The following is a 24,554-nucleotide window of genomic DNA, read 5'->3' as shown; positions in this document are numbered from 1 at the left end:
AAAATTATGATAAAGATGCACGGACTTACTCATGGAAAGTTTTATTTACAGCACCCACAGATAAGACAATCACAATTTAAGATTATCCACAAAATTTTACCATGCAATGTTTATTTACGCCAACGAATGTGAAAAACTCTGTGCTTAGAAACTGGTGCGCTTCAGTGTGATACATATTAGATTGTACTGAATATATCACTATATTTTGGACGCATATTAAACATCTAACCTCTAACTTACCACATACTGATTTAAATTCTACTGATACCAGTATTACATTTGCTGTGTTAGATCGAAACATCTACTGAAGCTGTTAACTTCATTCTGTTACATGCAAAATATTTTATGTATTTTTTTACTTGATATGGGTTTTACGTCATACTCAAGAATATTTCACCATTATGGTGGGAGGAAACTGAGCAGAGATCAGAGGAAACCCATGACTGTCTGCAGGTTGCTGGAACTTTCCCATGTATGGCTAGAGAGGAGCTAGCATTAGCTGCACTTCACTCACAGAGACTACAGTGGTGAGAGGTTCTAACCACATCCGACACCTTGGCCCCTGATTAATAGAATGACATCTGCCCCTTTAAAATGCTGGGCAGATATAAGCTAGTGAATGCTCTCACCCCATCTACCCATTCATTATATAAACACGCACACACCGGCATAGAAAATAATACCAAACAAGAAAATTATAGTATTTTTGTTCACTTCTTTACATGTAAAAAGTTTAATAAGGGTAGACTTCTTGCACAGCACTTACATCATTGTGTGCCTTCATTACAGCAACAAGATGTTAAACGGGTCAATAAGAAAACAGGCCCACTACCCAACTGCCGTCCATACTCCTCCATCCTTCATGTTTAAATAGTTCTGGTGGACACTAGAGTGGAATGGATCTACGCATTTCACAAACCATGAGTGCATTAACCTTATTACAAGACAGGTATACAACATACTTGCCCAAGATCACATTACCACACTTGCTGACCTTACAATAAGAGACCAACCAGTCTCGGTCCATCTACATGAACAATGTTAGTTTGGATTCATTCACTAGATCTTTAGAAGAGTACCTGTAGCATTGTGGAAACTCCATTTATTACTGGTAAGAATCAAAGGTGCAAAATTTAAATCTGTAATATTACCTTGGTGACTATAAATTAATCGCACACACAGAATATAAGAAATTTAATGAATACAATGGAATGAATGAACTTTAATAAAGTACTTCAGTTGAAGATGTTCACATTTGTTCACATACTCAAGAGGCTTTCACTTACATGTACACTTATACGTACACTTACATGTACACTTATATGTACACTTACATGTACACTTATACACACACCTACATGTACACAACGGTGAAGAGTTTTACGGATGGAGGAAACTGGCGTGGCTGGTGTAAGGCTGTATGTCTGTTACTGAGAATATATACTGAGATACCCACTGGTGGAGAGCAAATGGTTTTCTTGAATGTTTAGCTTAATCCATGACCATTATGCAACATAACACCACTAGTAAATGTACCAGGTTGTTATTAAAGAAAAAAAATTTGGGGGGGGGGGGGGGGGTCAAACCAGAGCCATGTGTGGACACCTTAAAACCAGAACATGTACATATTCATACAAAAATCCTTCGCTGTAAATATATATACATTATGTACATCTACATAGTTACTGTAAATTTAGGTTTACATCCAAAGTTACATTGTATTTCTCTAATAAGTAGATGGCTATGAAGGCTTATCCTTCAGCTTATTCAGCTATGATTTACTGAAAAACAGCATGCACAGACAGTACACACTTTTGAACTGGAAGCCTTGGGAAGGTGCATTTCTTTTCTCACACAAAAACATCCTCATTCACTCTTTTCAAGGCAAAGTCTGCAATGTTTGCTGTTTAATAAAATTTATCACATTATTTCAGTCATTTAGTAAGCACTATGAATGTCACAAGGATGAATCACATCTATGGTGCAGTTGTGTTATTTCTCCATTTCTGTTCCCAGCTGTAACTTAAATGTTACTGTGGACGGGGTTGATGCATCTGCCACATACAGCTCCTGTCCATCCACCAGGCCCAATTCTGAAAGTAACAAAATAAATTTTATATCATTTGTATTATCCGATGACTTTGTTGATAGGGGACTAGCATCATTCAACATTATATCAGACATACCACAACGGCTTACTGCCAAGTGAGAAACATGCAGTGCCAAAATTACCGATGTTGAAATCTTGGGTATGACTTGATTCAGGATTGAATTACAAAATCATTGTAGTCCATCAAGTTCAAAGAGTGGAACTTAGAGAAAGACTTACCATTCAGGGTCTTCTTTAAGTTTTCTCTGGTCCTTTCTTCGATGGATTTCACTGTTTGCATATACAGAGTTTTGTTCCTTCCATTAACAGTAGTTGCAATGCCTGGAGATTTCATCTGACTGAAAATTAAACAAAGTGAATTCAGGTATTATACTTGGTCCAACTTTGTCAGGAGTGATGTTCCATCTTGTACGTATTATAAAACATTCATTTAGCTAAACACTTGCTACAATTTGAAAAAACAGAACCAGTGACTGTATGCCCACAACACAATACACTGTTGGTGACAGTTTCAGTATGAAACTACCATTGAGCATGATCATTTCTAAACACCAACCAGTTAAAAATCTGACTTCACTTCTCAAATTACAACTGAGCATGATCATTTCAAACACCAACCAGTCAAATATCTGACTTCACTTCTCAAAATACCACTGACCATGATAATTTCAAACAACAACCAGTCAAAGGAATGAGTTAATTTAATAAACAACCACTGTACAGTGACAAACAGTGGGTTGTGGGAGGTGTTCGCTTAGATCTCATTAGGAACGAGTTAATTTAATAAACAACCACTGTACAGTGACAAACTGTGGGTTGTGGGAGGTGTTCGTTTAGATCTGGTTAGGAGCGAGTTAATTTAATAAACAACCACTGTACAGTGACAAACAGTGGGTTGTGGGAGGTGTTCGTTTAGATCCCCTTAGGAATGAGTTAATTTAATAAACAACCACTACCAGACTGACCCTGCTTTCACCTAATAAATACCTGTGAAAGAGTTAAATTTGCTAGTCAGATGGCACAGAACAAAGGGTAAAATATAATAGTAAAATATAGATAATTAATAATGTAGAAAACACTTACTACGAGGCAGACTCCACCAGGTAATTAATGATGTCTTGTAACTTTGCTGTGTCTGAGAATGACAGAGTCTGAGGGATTTGGCTGCACACTAGACAATTGTCCTGACACACAACAAAAATAAGTATTATGTGGGGAATAGCATCCCACTGAAACAGGTAAGAACAGGTCAAGGTTTAATACAAACATAACCTGTGCTTTATGCAGTACTATGTGTAATAAACTTGGATATTTATCGAGTTTCAATACTTGTCAAAAAACACAACATTGCCTCTTTTTATATCACCCACCTTTTTCTCTGCTTCAAATGTGTATGTGTAAATTCCTTCAACATCATTGAAATTCATGTAGTTGTTTAGTGGAAGAGCACAGCTGAAATAAGACCAGTTCTCTCGTCACAATATTCTGTCTACAAACAATATTCGTTATTAGATCATAAGAACACAGTGTTTAGACATTACATGAGGTAGAGGCATAAAGATGACGAGGTGAAAGCTAACAATGAAAGTTACAGGAAATGAAAAATAATGAATGATATTCTGAGAACTACAGCTGATAATAACCGGAAATTACAGTATGTAAGACAAAAGACCAATCTACACACTGTATGTAAATTGTGAACGCATAATGCATACCACATATACAGAAACGTATAGAGAAAATATGCTCCGCTACATGACGTGTGGACTCTTGTGAACTTACCTTGATGCTATTTTGAAAACTTCTGTAGCACATGTGGCTGAAAAAAAAAAGTGGGAAAACATTATTTACTGGTGGATTGGAAGAGCTGATCCTTTAGACCTTATCTTCCTCTACTTCATGTACGCAGTTAAAAGAAACATTAAGGGTGAAATCACATTCCAAGTGTTTTTTTTTATACAAAATTTACACTCCACGTCAATACGTCAAGATGCTAGGAGAAAACTATGGTAAAGATCCCATCACCAGAGAACTCACCTGATATCACAGCATTAGTTGAGGCCACTGCTGGGATAATCCTTTTCACAACACCTACAATAAGAACAATTTGTAAAGTTTACATTGTGATTTAATAAATCAGTTTCCTTGTGATTTAAAATTCAGCAATGAGGTAAAATTGGTCACATTTCTCCACTTAAGTAGAATATCCTTGAGTGTTTTACTGTTTACTGGGACAGCACTGTGGTCTGCCGTGTGTACCATAAGCCCTGGTGTCAGCTGTTTATTGGGACAGCACTGTGGATCACTGTGTATATAAGCCCTTGTGTCACCTGTTTATAAGGACAGCACTGTGGTCTACTGTGTGTACCATAAGCCCTTGTGTCAGTTGTTTACTGTGACAGCACTGTGGTCTATTGTGTGTAACCTAAACCCCTGGGTCAGCAGTTTATTGTGACAGCACTGTGGCCTATTGTGTGTACCATAAGCCCTGGTGTCAGCTGTTTATTGGGACAGCTCTGTGGCCTATTGTGTGTACCATAAGCCCTTGTGTCAGCTGTTTACTGGGACAACACTGTGGATCACTGTGTATATAAGCCCTTGTGTCAGCGGTTTATTGGGACAGCTCTGTGGCTTATTGTGTGTACTATAAGCCCTTGTGTCAGCTGTTTACTGGGACAGCACTGTGGATCACTGTGTATATAAGCCCTTGTGTCAGCTGTTTATAAGGACAGCACTGTGGTCTACTGTGTGTACCATAAGCCCTTGTGTCGGTTGTTTACTGTGACAGCACTGTGGTCTATTGTGTGTAACCTAAACCCCTGGGTCAGCAGTTTATTGTGACAGCACTGTGGCCTATTGTGTGTACCATAAGCCCTGGTGTCAGCTGTTTATTGGGACAGCTCTGTGGCCTATTGTGTGTACCATAAGCCCTGGTGTCAGCTGTTTATTGGGACAGCACTGTGGATCACTGTGTATATAAGCCCTTGTGTCAGCGGTTTATTGGGACAGCTCTGTGGCCTATTGTGTGTACCAAAAGCCCTTGTGTCAGCTGTTTACTGGGACAGCACTGTGGATCACTGTGTATATAAGCCCTTGTGTCAGCTGTTTATAAGGACAGCACTGTGGCCTATTGTGTGTACCATAAGCTCTTGTGTCAGCTGTTTATCGGGACAGCTCTGTGGTCTATTGTGTGTAACCTAAACCCTTGGGTCAGCTGTTTATAAGGACAGCACTGTGGCCTATTGTGTGTGCCATAAGCCCTTGTGTCAGCTGTTTATAAGGACAGCACTGTGGTCTACTATGTGTACCACAAGCCCTTGTGTCAGCTATTTTTTGGCACAGCACAGTACCTTGAGTTAGCCTGTAGGTGACTCCAGTGATGTTATAAGCCTGAGCTCTCTCCATTGCCTTCTCAAGGATCCACTTAATGTGGTTGGGATCATCACCGTCTATTGACACATCTTCTACAAAATATATATCAGGCACACGTAGTGTTTTGGGGAACATCACTGGCTATTTACACTTTCTCTACATGACTGGAAAATGGTAAGTAGGACATAAAACCTCAAACACACATACATACAAGACATTGTTTTGTTTGAGATCCAGAATTCATTATATAATGAATTTGCTCTAATTTTTTGGAATTGATCACACCAATGAAATATTTAAAAAATTAACTTATCCATGCACAAGTAATCAAACTTCAAGATCCTTCCAACCTGCATTAATTCTACCTCTGACATGTCATTATAAACACCTACAATTTGTATTCTAATCTGTACATGCCAGTCTAAACACTATGTCTTTAAACACTAACATACATTAAGAGTATGCTCCATATTTATAACTTAACAAAGGAGACTACATAGCCAAGCCATGTTTCAGTATTTCTTACCCCCAAATGGATTCTCCTTAGGCCACAACAAAATCCTCACATATTCTATGCAATGTTCTGGTAATCTTGGAGTGTGGGCAATAGTGCACAATGGGAAATTTATCTATAAGTAAAAGTAAATCATATTACTGTAAATCTTCAACCTTTTCAACCACTAAAGCACTTTTTTTCAGTGGAATTTATGAATACATTCATTATGAAAATGACAGTAACTATGATTTTTTTGTGCCAATAAAGATGCAAGCTTCATAAAACAGTGCAAAATATTTCTCAACACTACATAGTTCTCTCAGAAGAATGAAGAATTAGGGTATCAAAAATCATACATATGCACGTCAAAGTTTGGGCCAACTCCTTAATATTCCTCATCTTACAGTGAACAGTACACAGGAACATGGCTGTAGCATATATGTAGCACTGCTGAATAGACAACACCATCCCAACAACAACAACAACAACAACACACATGCTGCCACCCTTAGCCCAAAAAACAAAGTTTGTCATTTGCTTCAATTCCACACAATAAATAAATCTTTTTAATAAGTGGAGAATAAAAATGAGCCCCTGAGGTACATGTATTAAAACTATGCAACATCTGGTGTTACACTCATGAAAAGTGAAAACAAGGAATTTTTTTTGCCACATGACTATATTCAGGACTCACTTGTGGTGGGTAGAGGTCAAGTGTGCACTCCACACAGGCCGTCATCCCTGGGAGGATTACACGGGCATTCCCTTTGAACCCTTCTGTTCCTCCGTCAACTACAGGAATCACCGAGGACTGATCTAACTGGCCGTTCTCATACCGCAATAAACTCACCTACAATGTCACCAGTTACATTAGGAGGGCTCTGTGATTCCATAAACCATAAATGATGAGGGATGAGTTCATTCTTATAGTTTCATGCCTTTTTTGCTGTTGTTCTAACTTAAACTAAGATAATATGGTTAATATATTGTTTAAGAATACCAATAAAATACTATGTAGGGCCAATAAACAGCCTATTATCTGGAAAACTAAGTTTAAATGTTTATTATTAAAGTTTACTTTCTAACTGAACTAACATTCAATTTTTAAGCACATACAAGAAAAATAAAGCAGTAACTTAGGTGTTCTCTTACCACCATTCCATTAATCCATCTTCTGGCAAGTATAGAGTCTAAACCACAGATTATTATGTGAAAATCTGGAAAGCAGTGGAAATCAAGAATTACATCCATCCCCTGAATCAACCATAGCAGTATATAACATTCTTTTGGATCAAATATGTCTCTGAAAATTGAGCATCCTGAATTTAATATGCAACACCACCTTCTTGAGTTTCATAACAAAAACTGAAAACTAGTAATGCACGATTAAAGATCGTAGCTCAGGTGTTTTGCCAACAGATTGGAATAATAAAGGCATCCACATTCACCAATCGATAACAATTCAAGCAATGAACATGCCATATTACTAATACTTGTGCTAATTCACAACTTTTTCACGACTTCCTACAGAATTTCAAAGTGTAAGACTGTTTATGAAATTCATCACTGGGACATATATTCATGATTTTTCAGAGATGACAATGTGTAATCCCATAAAGGAGAAAAGCATAAAGAGATCGGTCGGGACCTTCATGCAAAAACTTCTGTGCTTCTTTATTCATGGCACAAATATTTACAGAAAATACTACGTTTCCACTTACCTCTGTAAAATGAATCATCAAAATCTTGAATTTTGCAGAAATACCTGATAGAAGTAAAGGATCATAGATATGGCAATATGTTATAATGATTCAGAAATGCAAGTAAATACAGCTAAATAAACCAGATGCAATTCTTACATGGAGGTCTGGTTTGTCTCTAGTATCTCATGAGTAAGTTAGGAGATAAAACAGCAACATTAACGGAGTTGCAAAGGAATAAAATTCTTCATTTTCCAATCAATTCCTTTCCTGTAAAGGATACGGTGTTACATTACAGCCTGGTACTCTGGTGTTGATAAATTCTGCTGCAACTTTAGCTTTCGACTTCCCCACATCCTTAGGCCTATAAGAACAAAGGTAATAACTTACAACACATGGGAAATATCACCAAAAGTAACATCTGAGAAACAATTTGTCACATGTAATTATTAAAATGGAAAATGAAGTAATCTAATTGGTATGATTTGTAACAAATAACCAGCACTCTTCAACATTTACGAAATACTATTGAATTTCAGTACTTGGTAGAATAAACAGCATAGTAAAACCTCCTTTTAGAGAAAGTAAGATGTACTAAAATAAAATCAATACAATACTCTTAACCTGTGATACTGTTTACAGGATTACAGTGGTGATCTGGTAAAACATGCCCAATACCTGTCAAACTCTAAGCATTCCGACACTTCGGTAATTACACACCACAAATTCTATTTATATCATATTTTATTTTGTATATTATATAAATTTTGTACGAAAATACTGTTACAATGTACTATTAGACATTTATGATAATAGACCTAAAATTTCGCCCACAACTAAAATTGCACATTTTTACACAAGTTCTACATGTATTTATCTCTGAAAGGTGATTCTTTGGAAGATATTATGATATCCTGGGAAAATGTGAGTTTACAAGCACTGGTTTCTAAGATGCACTTTTTGGGGCAAACTTTTGGGTCATATAGAGTCCATCTTATCTGATGGTTTTACCTGAAGAGAAACTGTCTGTTGAGATTTGATACATCTATAGTGTCCATATCAATCACATGAATATTCTGAAACCCTAGCATTGCCTGCCAAAATAACAATAAAAATACAAGGTATCCAGATAGGTGCATTCATTTTCTTCTACTTCAAACATGAGGGAAATACATAGATGGCATTAAAAAACAAAATATACTTATCCTGTACTGAATGTAGCAAATATTTCGTTAATATTCCTGAAAGATAACCAGATATGTACATTATTTATTTACATGTATAAGATCAACTATTTTCAGCCACAAATGCCCACATAGACCTATTTTTGCTTGTGTTGATCTTTATATGTACCAGTGTGTAAGGGAAATGATAACAAGGAGAAATAACTCATACCAAATCTTTCAGGAGTTCACATCCAAGACCACCTGCACCTATGACCAACAGTTTACACATCTGCTGCATGAAATCAAGAACCTATTGACAGAAAAATACCTGTATATCAAACATATTCAACACAAGCACCATTTTCATTTTGCGTGAAATATGCTCCTGTAGGAAAAATTAACAACACTTGATGCAGAGCTGCAGTTAAAACTCTGCTTGTTGATTAACTGTCAAGTACAGCACACATACTTCTCACAGTAAATATTTCTTTATTTATTTGATTGGTGTTTTACGCCGTACTCAAGAATATTCCACTTACACAACTGCGGCCAGCAATATGGTGAGAGGAAACCAGGGTAAACACACTAACAGTAAATATAGCAATGCTGAGTGTATTATCAAGAAAACTGAATAGCAACACAAAATAAAGGGGAACCACTGGCAGACCTAACTCATTTCAAACAAGTTCAATGTAAAGTGTTGTCAGTAATAAACATGTACACAGCTATTATTTCAGGGAACACAAGAATACATGGGTCACTATCAATACACTTTATTTACATCAAAATATGTTTACAAACTTTGTGAGTTTAGGTTGTTTCCTATGTCTAATCAATGGAAGATTGAAATTCTTATCCTTAATAGCTCAACAGATTTTGTAGCTGCAATAATCTCACCAATGGCTTCATGCATTATCATTCTTGATGGGCCCAAAACCTAAGGTTTTAAAAGCATACTTGACAGGTATTTGATTGATTTTTCTAAAAAAAAAAACAACTAAAATTTAGCTTCCATCAAACCTGCTTTCATCAAACGTAAGTTTGTATTATCTTTTCAGCTACAGACATTAGGACCACACTGATTCTATATTTTACTGTCCCATTGGAAATCCCCTAAGCCCCCCCCCCCCCAAAAAAAAAAAAAAAAAAAAAACCTGATGAACTATATGCACCTCAGGGCTAGGTTCAAAGTCTGGATGTGCAAATGGTCCAGTCCTCTCCAAGAACTTCTTCACATGGTTCCAGCGTCCTGGCCAACTTTCTTCCATGTCTGTCTTGTGAATGGATCTCTGAACAGATAGTTTTGTTAAGTCACCCAAGTAAATATTTCCTAAAAGAGATTATAGCATAAATGTTTTTATAAATGGTTGTAAACAGTGGCATCCATACACTTTACCAACACAGAATGTAACAATCCCCAACTAAGACCACCCCTGCCCTTACATAACCTGATAGTTCCAAAATTCTTTTTCTGGAATATTTGTATACATTTACATTCTCATGGGATAGGGAATCACAGCTAATTGGCTGGTGTAGGAGTAGTTCAGTTAAATTGAACGTTGAGGTCTCCTTTCAACAATTTCAGATATTTATTTGCCTCTGCTTGCTGCTTAATGTTGAATTAAAAAATGCCGTAGGTCCTTTGCGCACTTTGGAAAACAAAGTTTGCCATTAAATCCATTCCAAATCAGCATAAAATCAGGTGGGTCATAATAGTCCCAAGTCTTGACTGGAGCCTTTAGAATTTATTTTCACGCCTGACTGGCTGGGCTAATTATTCTTTCTATTTTACATCCCTGATCACTAATGAAATCATAACTAAAGTTGTCATTTAAGACTGGTTGCGTGGTTTTGTCTTGCTAGGTTGATTTCCGTATCCTTTGGCACGCAGATTCGAGATTTCAGTACACCTGACTTGCCATGACAGCACAGTTATTTTAATGAGTGAGAAGGAAATATTCCTGTGGATTTCAACAACACTTCGACTTAGTAATAGATTTGCACTTACAGGACTGGTAATAAAAATCCTATTCTCATCAATGCACACCAGAAATTGATGTGTGCCTCAGTTTTGGAATAGATTTAACGGCCAACTTTGTTCCACAAAGTATCATGCAGAATTGACCTGCCATGTCTCTGAATTCAATGATTAAACACACAGACAAGTAAATATAAGAAATTGTTGAAAACAGACCTCAACATTCAATATAACTGTACTAGTGCAGGAGATGTGAAACCATTGCTGAATTTCTGGTATGGAACACTGAATCGAGCGTAACCAATGTTGTAAGATTAAACCCGTCCAGCTAGTGTTATTTTTGTATCACTTCAGCACACTACCACTAGTTTGCCCTACAATACACGATTTATTTGACTTTTTTCTCTGTTTTCATTCCATGTACCGTCCAGTTGTAATTACATGATCTGTTTGAGAATATTGTGAACATTATTAATTAGTTGGATAAGAAGAACTCCTAGATTCCTTTGGTAAGCCGGTAGTAACGTATATCACTCCATCCATGAGTGTCCGATTATTATTACACCACCAAATTTCAAAAAACTTTGAGAAACAGACAATTTGGTTCAGCCTATGAGAACAGACATACAGACTAAACCACGATATGACTTCTACTTCGCCCAGACTCACCGCTGTTTATGTCTAAATACTACCGATTTGTTTTCACTTCAAATACCATGCGGCGCGCAACTGTCAATGTATTCGCCCCTAATAGACTTAATAATTACGTCGTTCCTTTCCTTGTGACTCTATATGAGCATAACAGCGGACACAAATTTTAACAATCATTCATAATCGACGATAAGCAACATACAATCTCCTTTGAACACACAAAAGCTCAATCTGTGTGCGAAATACAGATTGTTTATAAATTGTCAATGTTATAGGGGGTCACAGCTGACAGCATGGCGGAAATTGAGTTGGCTCCACTGCGATCTCTTAATGATTTTGCCTTTGAATCGGCAAGATTCCAGATTCCGAATCTTAGAGATCCAGAAAAATGGTCGAACAGAGTTCTGAACAATCTTCTTTACTACCAGACAAATTATTTCTTGACGGCTGTCGTTGTGTTTCTTCTAATCGGGTAAGAACCTCTGTAATTGATTTTATGCTGGACTAACTCGCCTGCTGCCACGACACATGAACGTGATGAAGGTGTGCTTTTCTGCGTTTGCCGACCAACTGTTCTCTTTGGCATGGATTACGTGAAGAGCGTCTATTAAGTGATCTGTCGCTGAGTGATTATCTGAAACCAAAGGCTTCAATGAGTTACCTGCAACTAAGAAACTTAGCCTAGATGTTTGAATCGTTTTAAATCAAAAAGTTCTCTCCCTTTCGGTGTTAACTCAGAAATTAGATTTTTGACGCATTGTGAAACTACTTAAACCAACGACATGAAATTCTGTGCGTTGACTTGTCTGACTGAATGGTTGACTGAATGTTTAACTGAAATCATGTCTGACCCATGTTGAATACTCTGTTAGACCTTTGCTGGATTTGAGACAGCAGACATCAGCCCATTTGCTGTCTCACTTGTGCCAAGAAATTTTACTCAGACAAGTATGAAAGGAGTTATTACAAAACTCTGCTACTCTGCCTCTTAAATATATATAAAAAAGATAGGTTTTGTTGACGTTTACAAGATACATATGCTGTTATGTTACCTAACATACTGTACTGTAATTTCTAGTTATTATCAACCTATACCTTCCTTCTTATTTTGCACCTCCTTGTCTGCTTGCCGCTGTGTAATGTGGAAAGCAAGCAATAGAAAGCAATATTTACAGTCTCTACAGGAAAGATTTCACCTCTTATAAATTAGGCTTTTGCTAATCATCATTTGTTAAAAATTGATAATACCAGTACTGCTGTGAGGTCTGACAGTGATGGCCGTGATAGTATTTAACATGGTCATAACTGCCAATTATTTCAGATAAGACATAAAAGAAAAGTGCAGAAAGAACTTGTGTCATCTTCTGGGTTTGGACTCAGTGTGATCAAGTTTATAGTCACTTTCACAACATCAGGCACAGATTTGCTGTTGCTGGTAAAGCACTGTAGATATTGCACCAAGTCACACCGCTCTGTCTCATTCTTCATGTCCACGAGAGGGTTAGTCTTCAGATCCTGATGCAAGCTGTGGAAATTTTGACGGCACTTCTACTATTTAGCACATATGTATCTTTGATGTATTTATAATGGAGGTTGCAGTAGCCAATCAAAATTTACATACACGCTTATTTTTCTTTTCTACCTGATTCCCTCATATGATACAGGGTCATTTCTACAAGAAATTGAAGGCTCGTATCATAGGGGAGCATGCATTGTGAATGTGCAAAAAGAAATCGTGTAAAATTTCTGAGAGCTTTTAAGTCTGAAAGAAAACCATCATATTTTTATTCACTTTACTAGCTGTATATTAGTTTGGGCAATGTTTGTCATTAAGGCAGTGGGCCAAAATGCCAAAAGCATGGCCCCTGTGACAGCAAAGTGTTTATAATTTCCTTTCCGATTCCTTGCAAAACTTTGTGCAGACTGACTCTGGGTGGCAAAATATTAAGTCTTCAGAAAGAAACAAATCTAGTGATCATAACTCAAAACGGTGGACATACCTGTAAAACGAGAGAGCACGGTACCCATCATTCTAGATTTTATTATATTATAACTTAAAGTTACAATCATATTTGGCTCTTTTTTACAGGATAAAGTTCCAAAGAAAAAATAACACAACTGAAATATAGGTTTTGTGACCTATTAACCATGGTCACATAAGCCTAGTTAACATAAGAACTGAAATGAAAACAAACATAAATTCTAGAGAAGGCCTTGGAGAACAGTTATATCTTAGTCTGCAATCAGTTGTTTTGGAGGAGAAGTTTACTGATGAAATTTCTGTAAGTATGATATGGCCACCAGGTCATGTGACCTATGACCCCTAGTTTTTTAACGCTGCATTAACTATAAGTTTCCAAAGCATGGCTATACTAGTTTTGCCTGGTGAACAGGTGCAAAGTTTTGGAGAATAATATTAATCTTTACAAAAGCAATAGGGCATCAAACCTGAATGGCGTGGACCCAACACATTTTCACTCAACTGAATCTATAAATGATTGCATAGATTTGTACTTATGGCACACTAGCCACAATGGTTTCTCGATAAAGCTAGGTGGAAAGGTTTTGAAATTGAATTTTGCACCAAATTCAGTGGCCTGCCCAATGATGATATTTAAAGGCATGACAACAGCGGGTGTAAGCTACTGCCATTCTTTGCTAGGCTTTTGCGCTTAGCTGAAGGGTAAGAGTGACTTAACCTTTTTGTAGCAGTCAATTGACTTTGAGTAACCAGTCCGTAACCTTTATGTAACCAATCGATATACATTGTGTACTGTATATTTTCTCTTGTTTTCCTTCAGAATTATCCATCCTGTTAAAATGGTGCTTGGTTTTGCTGCTATTTCGGTTGTGTTCCTGGGATTTGTGTACTGCACAAACACTCAGTGGCGAGCGAAGAGGTTCAAAAGAGATCATCCAATCATAAGTGTGATGATAGTCCTGGTCGGTGGTTACCTGGTTGTGTATATGTTTGGGGCTGTCATCGTGTTTATGTTTGGGGTGGCATTACCATTACTCTGTAAGTACGCTACCATACAAAGTAGGATTGTGGGCTAGTAAAATTTTTATTTGTTTCCCAGCTAACTATTTTACAGTTAATTGCTTACACATCTATTGTCTTATTTCTGTATGATTGTGTCAAATGTTCAGACATGATAGTGTCTCTTTACCATACATTGTACTTTCAAAAAGGATGAAAATTTTGAATGAAGTTTCTTGAATATTTTGACCAACAGTGAAGTGGTAACATGTTCTATTGTTGAATGATGCATGACTTTTTACCGGTGCATTTGGATTATCTTGTAACAGATTTCCATGTATTTTTTTTTTTTCGTCGTTTTTCAGTAATTTTGATTCATGCTTCCTTGAGGATGCGCAACATGAAGAACAAGTTTTCCAATAAGATGGAGTTTGTGGGCCTGAAGAGAACGCCGATGGGCTTGATTCTTGAGGGTTTGGGTCAGGAGCAAGAGGCTGGGTCCTAGATCCTACATCATTGCCTGCCTCATTGTCCCAAGGCAGACATGTGAACAAAGACTTAGGAAGAAAGCACTGTAGATATGTGCAGTTTTGTTCCATCAATTTATACCTGTGATCCACGGAATCCCTCTGGTGCACTGGATGAACTGAAGGTGGATAATGTTGTGAGAAATTATGGGATGGCTAGTCCACATGTAGATCTGGTTGGCATGGTTTTGATATTAAACATGGTGAAGGGTTAGGGTGAGGTTCTCAGCTGTAGAGAGGTTGTTGTTGTTGTTTTCACAAAATAAGGAAAATTATTATTAAATGATAATGTTTGTTATTTTGTTTGAGGAGTTACAAGCAAAACTAAAGATGAGCACTTAAGCTGGCTTAAAGAGCTTACCTTTTGCATCATTTGTATGAATTAAATTTTGTATTCAACATAGGTGCAGATTCATGTCTTCTTGGCATTCACCTACATGTATGTGCCAAGCACTACCTGTCCTAGTTGATGACAGTGACAGATATTTGCTACCTGTGTCAGTTGATCTAAATTCAAGACTTTGTATTGTTGTTATAAATAGATTATTACAGAGATTACATACTGACAGGCTTGGGAATGGGATATATTGAAAAGACGCCGCCCTTGTTATTCTGCTGTCGTAGTTTTTCTGGCTTTTGGAAACCAAAGCTAGTAAGCATAATGAAATCTAACCTCATGTGGGAAACGGTTTTGATATTCCATGATTCATGGTGCATAAAAGCAATTTTAACATGAAAAATCTATTCTCTTTTACCTCTAGGCCTAAAGATGTGGAATCTTTCAGATTGAAGCAGAATCTATGTATGTACATCTGTATGCTGACATTTTGATAAGTCAAGTTATATTTCCTACAGTATTTAAGTGACATCACCTCCTGTAATTTGGCCTACTGGCAAAAATACTACTTTCCTTGTTAACATGCATAATTATCACAAAAAATACTTAACTGTTAAAAGAATGGTTTCATGTATCCAGTGGTGGAATGGGCTTATTTTTGGATATTATTGCACTTTCAGTTGAATAATAGAGAAAAATTATGCAGATGTTTACCACTGAATATTTAAATGACATAGAAATTTTGTAAGTTGATATGTTGTCTCATTTCATAGTTTACCTTACTGTAAACATGTGTTGTATGTGAAGTGTTGTTTTTCTGGATTCTCAACCATTGCATTTTGCTTCCCCACTCCTCTGAAGATTTTCCTGCATTCAGATTTTGTTGTTATATGTTGCCCCCCATCAGGACATTCCCATTTCTGATCAATGTGTCAACCTTTGTTGTATCTCATCAAATTTTCAGGACATAAGTACATTTTCTTTGTGCTGATTCATGGGGTTATACAGGTAAAAACAAGAGCACAGTCATCCAGTTGTTATGTTTGGTAAAAAATTTTTCTCTTAAATGGCTGGCTTTACTGGTCAACTATATGTGCGTAGGTAATTGTGTATGATGAAACTATATTTGTGTTTCCCTTGGACAGATGACCATGTACATTGCTGACATACCTGTACTAAAGAAACATTGTACAATAGTCCATAGTATATGTATTGTATGCTAATACCATACCAGACAAATCCTCTGTTTCTTAGATGTTTTCTTACTTTACACCAATGCATTGTAACAGCTTTCCATGCCCAGTTATATTGTTATTTCCTGCTCTGATGTTACGCTATAATTAAGATCTTTCTCACCTGTGCTGTACCATGTTAAATTTGGGAAGCCTATGTGATTAACATGTATAACCAGGGCACAGGTGAAAATCCTTGTGAGCATATTTTACAACACCAGTGTGGCCTGACTCCACTTCCAGGTGTTGTATTTTTATTTCCTTTCTCTTTGGTGATAAAAAAAGTTTTGTGTACTGATAGTAATGAAAGCAGCTTGTGTGTTTCCCCAAATGAAGCCTTGCGAATGTTTTAGAATTATCTTATTTGTCAAACTCCAAACCCATCTGCACAATGACAAATGGTTGATGGTATCTAACATTACCCCACATTGTAATTCCATTGCATCCATACTAATTTCAGGCTTACGGCATATTTTGTGCTCTTCAGTGAGTGGAGCAGCACTTTGGTCAGTGTTTGTTTATAGTAACATTATTTTAACTATGCCCTTCTTAGCAACTGTCATAATATTTGATCACAGACAAAGTTCATTTTTTAAGATAAGAATCTTTGCAACGCTAGTTCGCCAAACACATGTAGTCTTTATTTTTGGTTATTAACCTACACAAACCAATTTTCACTTTCTCCATTGTGACTTTAAGTATTTTGCCAGCTACTTCAGCAGACATTTACACCTGTTGTAAATCACATCCCTGTGATACATGCTTTTCTTGAGACTCTTTTACATCAAATTGCTTATATACATTGCTACTAAATAGAATAAATCTCTTATGTTGTTTTTGTCTCTTTTTTTCTACAAAATATACACTCTATATACATCTTACCCAACTTTCATACTGAGCAGTAAAGCATGTTATGTTACGTGATGGAGAGCAGAACTTAAGGAGTTTCTATATTTTCTTTTCTTTTTTGATACATGTATATTGTGACATACTATCTGTATCTAGTCTGGCTGAACTTTGTTAGTTTTGTTCTGATTAGAAAAAATAGTGTAAACAAAAGACAAATAAAGTAATTGTAATCTTCAAGACTTTATAAGCAGCACAGAATATGGTGCTACTAGTGTCAAATGGTGAAAACCAAAACAGAGGCTTTCATAAAAATCAGTTCTTGTCTGACATAGCTCATAGGTTTTACACTACTTTTGGAGTGCAGACATTTCATCCCAAAACTTGCCCTGTTTCTTATGTTGTCATATACCATGTATTTAACATGCCTGTCTTTCACGGTGTTGGTCTTTTCCTCTACAGACGATATAATTTCAATAATCTGCTGGGCAGATTTGGCTTGCCAGTATGGAAAAATGATAATGATTATGGAAAAAATTAAAATGTTACTGTTTATATTCAAGTCCCAGAATTACTTGTGTGTTTAGGTAAGAAAGGCAAAGGTTCTTTTTCATGCTGTTTGTCTTTAGTGAAATAGTTTCGGCTGTTACCTGTGTTTTGTGAAGTTAAAATATTGAGGGATTTTTTTTTTTTGCATATCATTTTTTTAGTCATGTCTTTTTGTTTTTGCTAAATATTACTATTTTGTACACAAAACATTGTAATACCAAAATATTTTTTTTAGCTGGAGCATTATGTGATTATTCGTGTGACTCTAGTCAATATTGAACTGCTCATTTTTTTCTTGTTAATAGAGAAAGGAAATTAGAAATATTCCAAAAGTGGAAAGACAGTTCAGATGAGGATCTGATTGGTAAATACTGCTATGACGTACTGATGCATCATAAGAAATGTCTTGTTTCCCATCACATTATATCCAGACTTTTATCCGCCATACTTTATACTGGAAAAAAAAAACATGTTAACTTTCGCAGAAAGTCTATTGTCTGAGTGATGCTGGAGTGTATTCTGTTACTCCCACAGATTATTATTTTAAATACTAGTATGATACGTATTCTATTAATTCAAGATGAAGACCTTATTAGACTAACAGGACAGTAGATTGAATATGACAATACTGTGTTATAATAACAGAGTACATTCTAGCATCACTCACATAACAGACTATCTGTTAAAATTAACACATTACATACATCCACCAAATTTTTCATGAGGTTTAGGACGAGAAACAAGTTTTTTTTGGTGTGGCCTAAGGTTAGAACATATACATTTGTATGTCTCCTTCAGGGCTGCATGTAGAAGACATCTTAGGGGACAACTGCAACAGTTTAGAAACTGGTGAGGAGCACAGTCCATCAACCTTTCATGGTCAATAAGGCATTTGCCTGCTTGTCTCACTCCAAATTCTGTAAAATGATAAAGAGAAATCTCCAAGAAATGTATGTAGAGATCATCAAGTGTCATGAGGCTCTTGAAGGTTTCTTTCAGATGGCAGTGTAAGCCTATATGCAAGTCACAAGTTGAATATTGATCAGAGTGTCATCTGCACTGTTTGACACAATCTCTGCAGTGTTTACAACACTACAAAGCTACCTGCATGAAGCATGAGGTAGGTTCCATGCAGCTGGGTGTAGATGGACTTGTTGTGTGATTTGAAGCTTTCAGTTGTATCCATAGCCGTTGTGTTCACTGAGTACAGTTTGCAAGTAGCTGGTCACTGTGGTGCATAACATGCATCAGGTCTCATTGATGTTCACATGGCGACATCAGAGCAGATGATGCCAGTCATGGTGGTACAAACAATATGCAAACAGACAAAACCTGGCCATACGCCAGCAGTTGCTCTTGACTTTGTTGAATCAAACCCAGATCACAAGGCAGGCTACTCCCAGCTGTGTCGAGGTTTTGTTAAAATGACCTAACCTTCACATGATTGCTACACATGGCCAAATGCTTAGTAGTGTTAGAGGCAGACGAAATATGTTTGTAGTACAGCATGGCTACATGTAGTACAGCATGGATATATGTACAGTATGAACAATCATGAGTACTGTATTTTACCTAAAGTTTGGTATGTAAAAATACACATGAAGGTCTTAAAGTGATACTTTTGATGCCAGGTCTTTTCTGATGTGAAATTAACCCTATGCTGTGGAGTAATCAATAAGAATCGATCAAAATGTGTCCCTTGAGAAATGCTCAAGTTTTGGGAAAATACAGTAAGTGCATCAGTTCCACATGCATGATAATTAAAATATGTGACCAGCTCAGCCCATTCATTTTAACATTATGCTCAAGCAATACATTCTTTTTGTTACTCTTTTTTTTATATAGAAGACATAGTTCCTATCAGAGGATAGGGCCCAGCAAGGCGAAACAAAGTATCAAATGTGGAAAATAGTTTACTGTACAACAATTGAGGTTGGGCAAAGAGGCAGTGTTGACATGTTACCAATGAATTCAAAGTTTCCTGTACATTTTTCTTGGTAAATACAAAACATAACATTGTTGCAATTTTTATCACCTATTACAAGACTGGTATGGAGTGATGCAGTTTTAAATGTTTTGCGCAGCATAATAAAACTGTGTGCTAACATAGATTTTAGAAACTTGCCAGTACTCAATGATAATTTAAGTTTATGTGAAAACAAAAAATTATCTATCATTTGTTGTTGACATCATTCTTATAAGCTGATCCCCCAATTAAGTCCCTACCTATTCATTAAGTATTAATAGGTAACACTGTTGCAGTATGTACATGTATTCGGTTGGCATTTTCATCCTTTCTGTGAAATCTTAATTCAGTGCATAGATGGCATTGTTTTATTGTTCTCATTTCATGTCATACATGAGGCAGAAATAAATACATTGTGTACTGAATTCCATTATTTATTATTTTGTTTTGTACACTGGACAAGGCATTGCTTATAGATTTAGAACTTCTGGGTTTATTGTCACAATGTTTTGTGCCAACTCCTAAATGCCACTAAAACAAGTTATTTTGTTTTTGTCTGACAAACACTCTCATTGAAATTGATCTGGTAATGATACCATGAAGTTCAAATCACCCCCCCCCCCCAAAGGTGCTAGCAGTTACCATGGTGTAACCACAAGGTGCCTTGGAAATCTTGGTACCTTGATATACCTACAATTGACCTCTCATGAAAATGTCCTGGCTACCAAGATATAACTACATCTGAGCTGTAAATGTGCTGGATATCATGATATAACCACAACTGTTCGGACCTGTAAATGTGCTGGACACCATGATATAACCACAACTGAGCTGACCTGTAAATGTGCTGGATACCATGATATAACCACAACTGAGCTGACCTGTAAATGTGCTGGATACCATGATATAACCACAACTGTTCCGACCTGTAAATGTGCTGGATATTATGATATAACCACAACTGACCTGTTCTGTAATTGTGCTTGATATCATGATACAACCACAACTGTTCCGACCTGTAAATGTGCTGGATATCATGATATAACCACAACTGATCTGTTCTGTAATTGTGTTGGATACCATGATATAACCACAACTGTTCTGACCTGTAAATGTGCCCTGTAAATGTGCTGGATATTATGATATAACCACATCTGACCTTACCTGACCTGTAAATGTGCTGGATACCATGATATAACCATAACTGACCTGTAAATGTGCTGGACACTATGATATAATCACAACTCACCTGACCTGTAAATGTGATGGATATCGTGGTATAAGCACAAATGATCTGACCTGTAAATGTGCTGGACATCATGATATAACCACAGCTGACCTGACCTGACCTGTAAATGTGCTGGATATCATGATATAAGCACAAATGATCTGACCTGTAAATACGCTGGATATCATGATATAACCACAACTGATCTGACCTGTAAATGTGCTGGATACCATGATATAACCACAGCTGACCTGACCTGTAAATGTGCTGGATATCATGATATAAGCACAAATGATCTGACCTGTAAATATGCTGGATACCATGATATAATCATAACTGATCTGACCTGTAATTGTGCTGGATACCATGATGTAACCACAACTAACCTGTGTCATTTAGTACAGCACTTGTAGCGTCAAGTGTAGATAATTACTATGGCAGTTGTAGGCATTACCCCACCCAGTCTTGTACGGTTGCTGCTACTATGTAACTATATGTATGCCGGGCGATATACACATGTACCTAGGAACGCCCTTTACGGACTACGAATGGTATATGAATGTCGGACTTGACGCTTATATTAGAACAATCGGCGTTTGTAATAATATTTAATAATTTTATATGATGTATATTTTATTTAATCCAACGCAAATAGCCGGTAAACGCCTGGGGATCGGAAATTAATCCGTGTGATTAACCGTGGATAATGGTGTTAAAGACGAATGAAACAGCTGGCAGGGCAAAAAAAGACTTAGACGGGATGTGGCTATTAATGATCAGGTGCTCGAGTTAAGCAAATCACCCAAAAAACGTTTTAGAAAAGATTAAAACATTTACCTTGTGAAGAAAACATTGTAAGACACGGGGTTTTTTTTGAGTGGTTAATACCTTCATACTCTTGTTGCATAGAAACATTTGTACACCTGTACACTTATACATCTGACGACAGAACACCTTGAACGACATAACTTACAAAATCTCCGACAACGAACATGGCAACGGGGACAGATACACCTTTAAGGGATTGGTGTTCAAATTTAGCCACTGGCCCTAATTATAAAGATTATAACCTGTTTACCAAGCATATTGCTGTAAAGGGTTTATGGGAAACGTATTAATGACTTTGAGTCCCCTAAAAACAATCGATTTACTGCCGATCTCCAGTCGCCTGTCGGGTACGGCTCAGAGGGTGAGGTCAAAGAGGGACAACTCAAGTCTAGCTGGCCTAAATAACCTGGGAATTCCTGTCAAAACGATGTAATTTTCGAGATGGATTCTAGCTGCACAGAAGCAAATAAACTGCCGTATCAATATGAACCCACAGTGGACAGCGTTAAAGTTCCGATTTAAGACACTGAAATGTCTACTCATTCTTCAGAGTTACAGTTTCAGACGTTGACTTTGATCTTTGTCCAGGCATTTCAACCGCACTGGCAATACTTACTGGTAATCTATAGCTTTACCCTGTGTTACACTGTACATTTCGTGTGTTTATCTTCAGATTTAATATTTATTTACTATTCTTTCCCTCTGTCCGCTTCACAGTAAATATCATTCTATGCCCCGAGGGATTCTAAATTCATACCTATATGCGATGACAACTACCGGCACATGCCGGCATGTCGGCATTCCGAGTAGCCTATGCCTATAGGGGCACGTAGTCGCATACACTATAAATACATGTACGATGTGGACGTCAGCGATAGTGTACAGAGATTTATTATCTATCAGTTTTCAGTTCAGTTAAAATTTTTTTATAACTACTGTGCGCAGGTGCCGTTGTGGAAATTCAGCTGTATTCCTCTCGTAGCCTTCAGCTGGCGAGAGCTATTACGGCTGTTTTTTGGTGGGTACCAAAAAAATAGTTGGAAACTTGAAACAAACTAACTCCAGGATTCTCTGACCACCTGTTTATACAACCGTAAGCAGAACAGCAAAACATATTGTGGAGAAATCCGATATGCTTGTTGTTACTCATTTAGCTTTTTTAACACTGAACTAAATGGCGAAGCTCCGAGAGCTCGTAAACGTTGGACTTGTATGACGTAATTCGGCGGAGATTACCGAGTGTTGGCGGAAAAAAGTGCATAAAACCGGTCTCATTCTAAGTGATTTTAAGTGCCACTTTACTCAGATAACTGTACTCTTTTTCCATATTTTTTTACACTAAATTTAACAATATATACTGGGGTAGGTACTAAGGAATAAATAATCTGGATAAATACCATTTCAGCACTAAACAGAAGAAACGTTTTTGCAGAGAAAAAAAGAAAACACTTTTTAGCGAAAAACGAAAACATTTTCAATGCAGACTGAGAAAAACGTTTTCATGCATGGGTAAGCCCTGTGGAAAGCTTGACAACTTCATCGGTAGAGAAAACTGGGCGAATGTTCAAAAACCCGTAATGGCCATTAAGGTCATTGCATATTCAGGGATTATAATTGAAAAGTCATACTATTAACCTGCTTTCCTCAGGCGTGAATGGGCTAAAAACACTGGAGAGTATCACCCCGTCTATATATACGCCCTAATGTCATCTTATAGGTATAGGCTTATACTCTCACTGACAATGTCGATTGACCCACATACGAGCATACATACGTCACTTTGAGTTCTGTTGTTTCTAGGAAAACTGATGTCAAAATTTAAAATGTCGCAATTTCAAATTACTGAGTTTAGCTATATCAGGATATATGTTTGGTTATTAACTTGGTGTGTACCATGAATACGTCTGAGTTTGTGTCCATTAACACATATTACAACCGAGTAGCATAGCCTGGACATGCCTATGTCTCACACAAGCCAATAAGAATCGATTCTGTGTCCCTTTAACGAAAACATTGAATATCGTAACACGTTGAATATGTGCATACAATGTAGTCCACTGTTTCTTTTGACTGAGTGAATATTTATTTATTTTACTTTGTTATATGCAAGCACAACATTTACAGTCTCAATGTTCTGTATCCACGGTATAGATGGAATAACGCTAATCGTCTCAAAAATTTGATGGATGGACCAGTCATTGTATGTCATATGTATACCACGTCATATACCTATATAGTGAATATATATGCGCGCACCGCATTCCTCACGTCATGATTGTTATGAAGGTTTAGAATTACCGCTATATGTTCTCTAGCTACACTATTCACAGTATAGAGAAAACCGTTCCCCATTAAAATTTCAAAATTCTGCTTGACTAAATTATCTGGAATACATCACACGTGGTTTATGCAGGTGTGTATTATACCAGACTTGTTAAAAGTTAGCTTGCGCCAGATGGAAAAGGCGGGAAACCCCGGATACCCACAAACCTGTCATATACCCAAGCGCCATCTAGTGGAGAGGGTCGATAGCATCGTATAGCGTAATAAAAATGTTCCGCTATTGATATTTCTTTGTTATATGTAAA

The 24,554-nt window shown here is 36.9% G+C and overlaps 2 protein-coding genes across 3 annotated transcripts; one reads left to right on the top strand and one right to left on the bottom strand.

Annotated features, from left to right (window-relative positions):
- Nucleotides 1–695: 695 nt before the first annotated feature.
- On the bottom strand, nt 696–24,319 carry LOC135469895 (NEDD8-activating enzyme E1 catalytic subunit-like). Of its 2 annotated transcripts, none has more exons than XM_064748531.1 (16): nt 24,196–24,319; nt 10,017–10,174; nt 9,074–9,154; nt 8,690–8,772; nt 7,962–8,042; nt 7,700–7,743; nt 7,131–7,195; nt 6,673–6,828; nt 6,009–6,111; nt 5,461–5,574; nt 4,148–4,201; nt 3,893–3,929; nt 3,481–3,562; nt 3,194–3,294; nt 2,330–2,448; nt 696–2,093 (listed from the first exon to the last, which is right to left on the bottom strand). In XM_064748531.1, exons 2-16 carry the CDS (start codon nt 10,110–10,112, stop codon nt 1,993–1,995), a joined length of 1,317 nt encoding a protein of 438 aa, XP_064604601.1. In that variant the 5' UTR covers nt 10,113–10,174; nt 24,196–24,319; the 3' UTR covers nt 696–1,992. The 2 variants fall into 2 exon arrangements, with proteins under 2 accessions (XP_064604601.1, XP_064604600.1); XM_064748530.1 differs by lacking the exon at nt 24,196–24,319 and adding an exon at nt 11,492–11,538.
- Nucleotides 11,767–20,323, top strand: LOC135470505 (PRA1 family protein 3-like). The gene is made up of 3 exons (XM_064749488.1): nt 11,767–11,945; nt 14,275–14,492; nt 14,819–20,323. The coding sequence occupies exons 1-3, from the start codon at nt 11,767–11,769 to the stop codon at nt 14,956–14,958; spliced, it is 537 nt and encodes a 178-aa protein (XP_064605558.1). The 3' UTR covers nt 14,959–20,323.
- Nucleotides 24,320–24,554: the final 235 nt, after the last annotated feature.

Source organism: Liolophura sinensis, chromosome 7 (genome assembly GCF_032854445.1).
Source record: "Liolophura sinensis isolate JHLJ2023 chromosome 7, CUHK_Ljap_v2, whole genome shotgun sequence".
Classification (NCBI taxonomy): Eukaryota; Metazoa; Mollusca; class Polyplacophora; order Chitonida; family Chitonidae; genus Liolophura; species Liolophura sinensis.
This window is presented reverse-complemented; position numbering and strand designations above follow the sequence as displayed.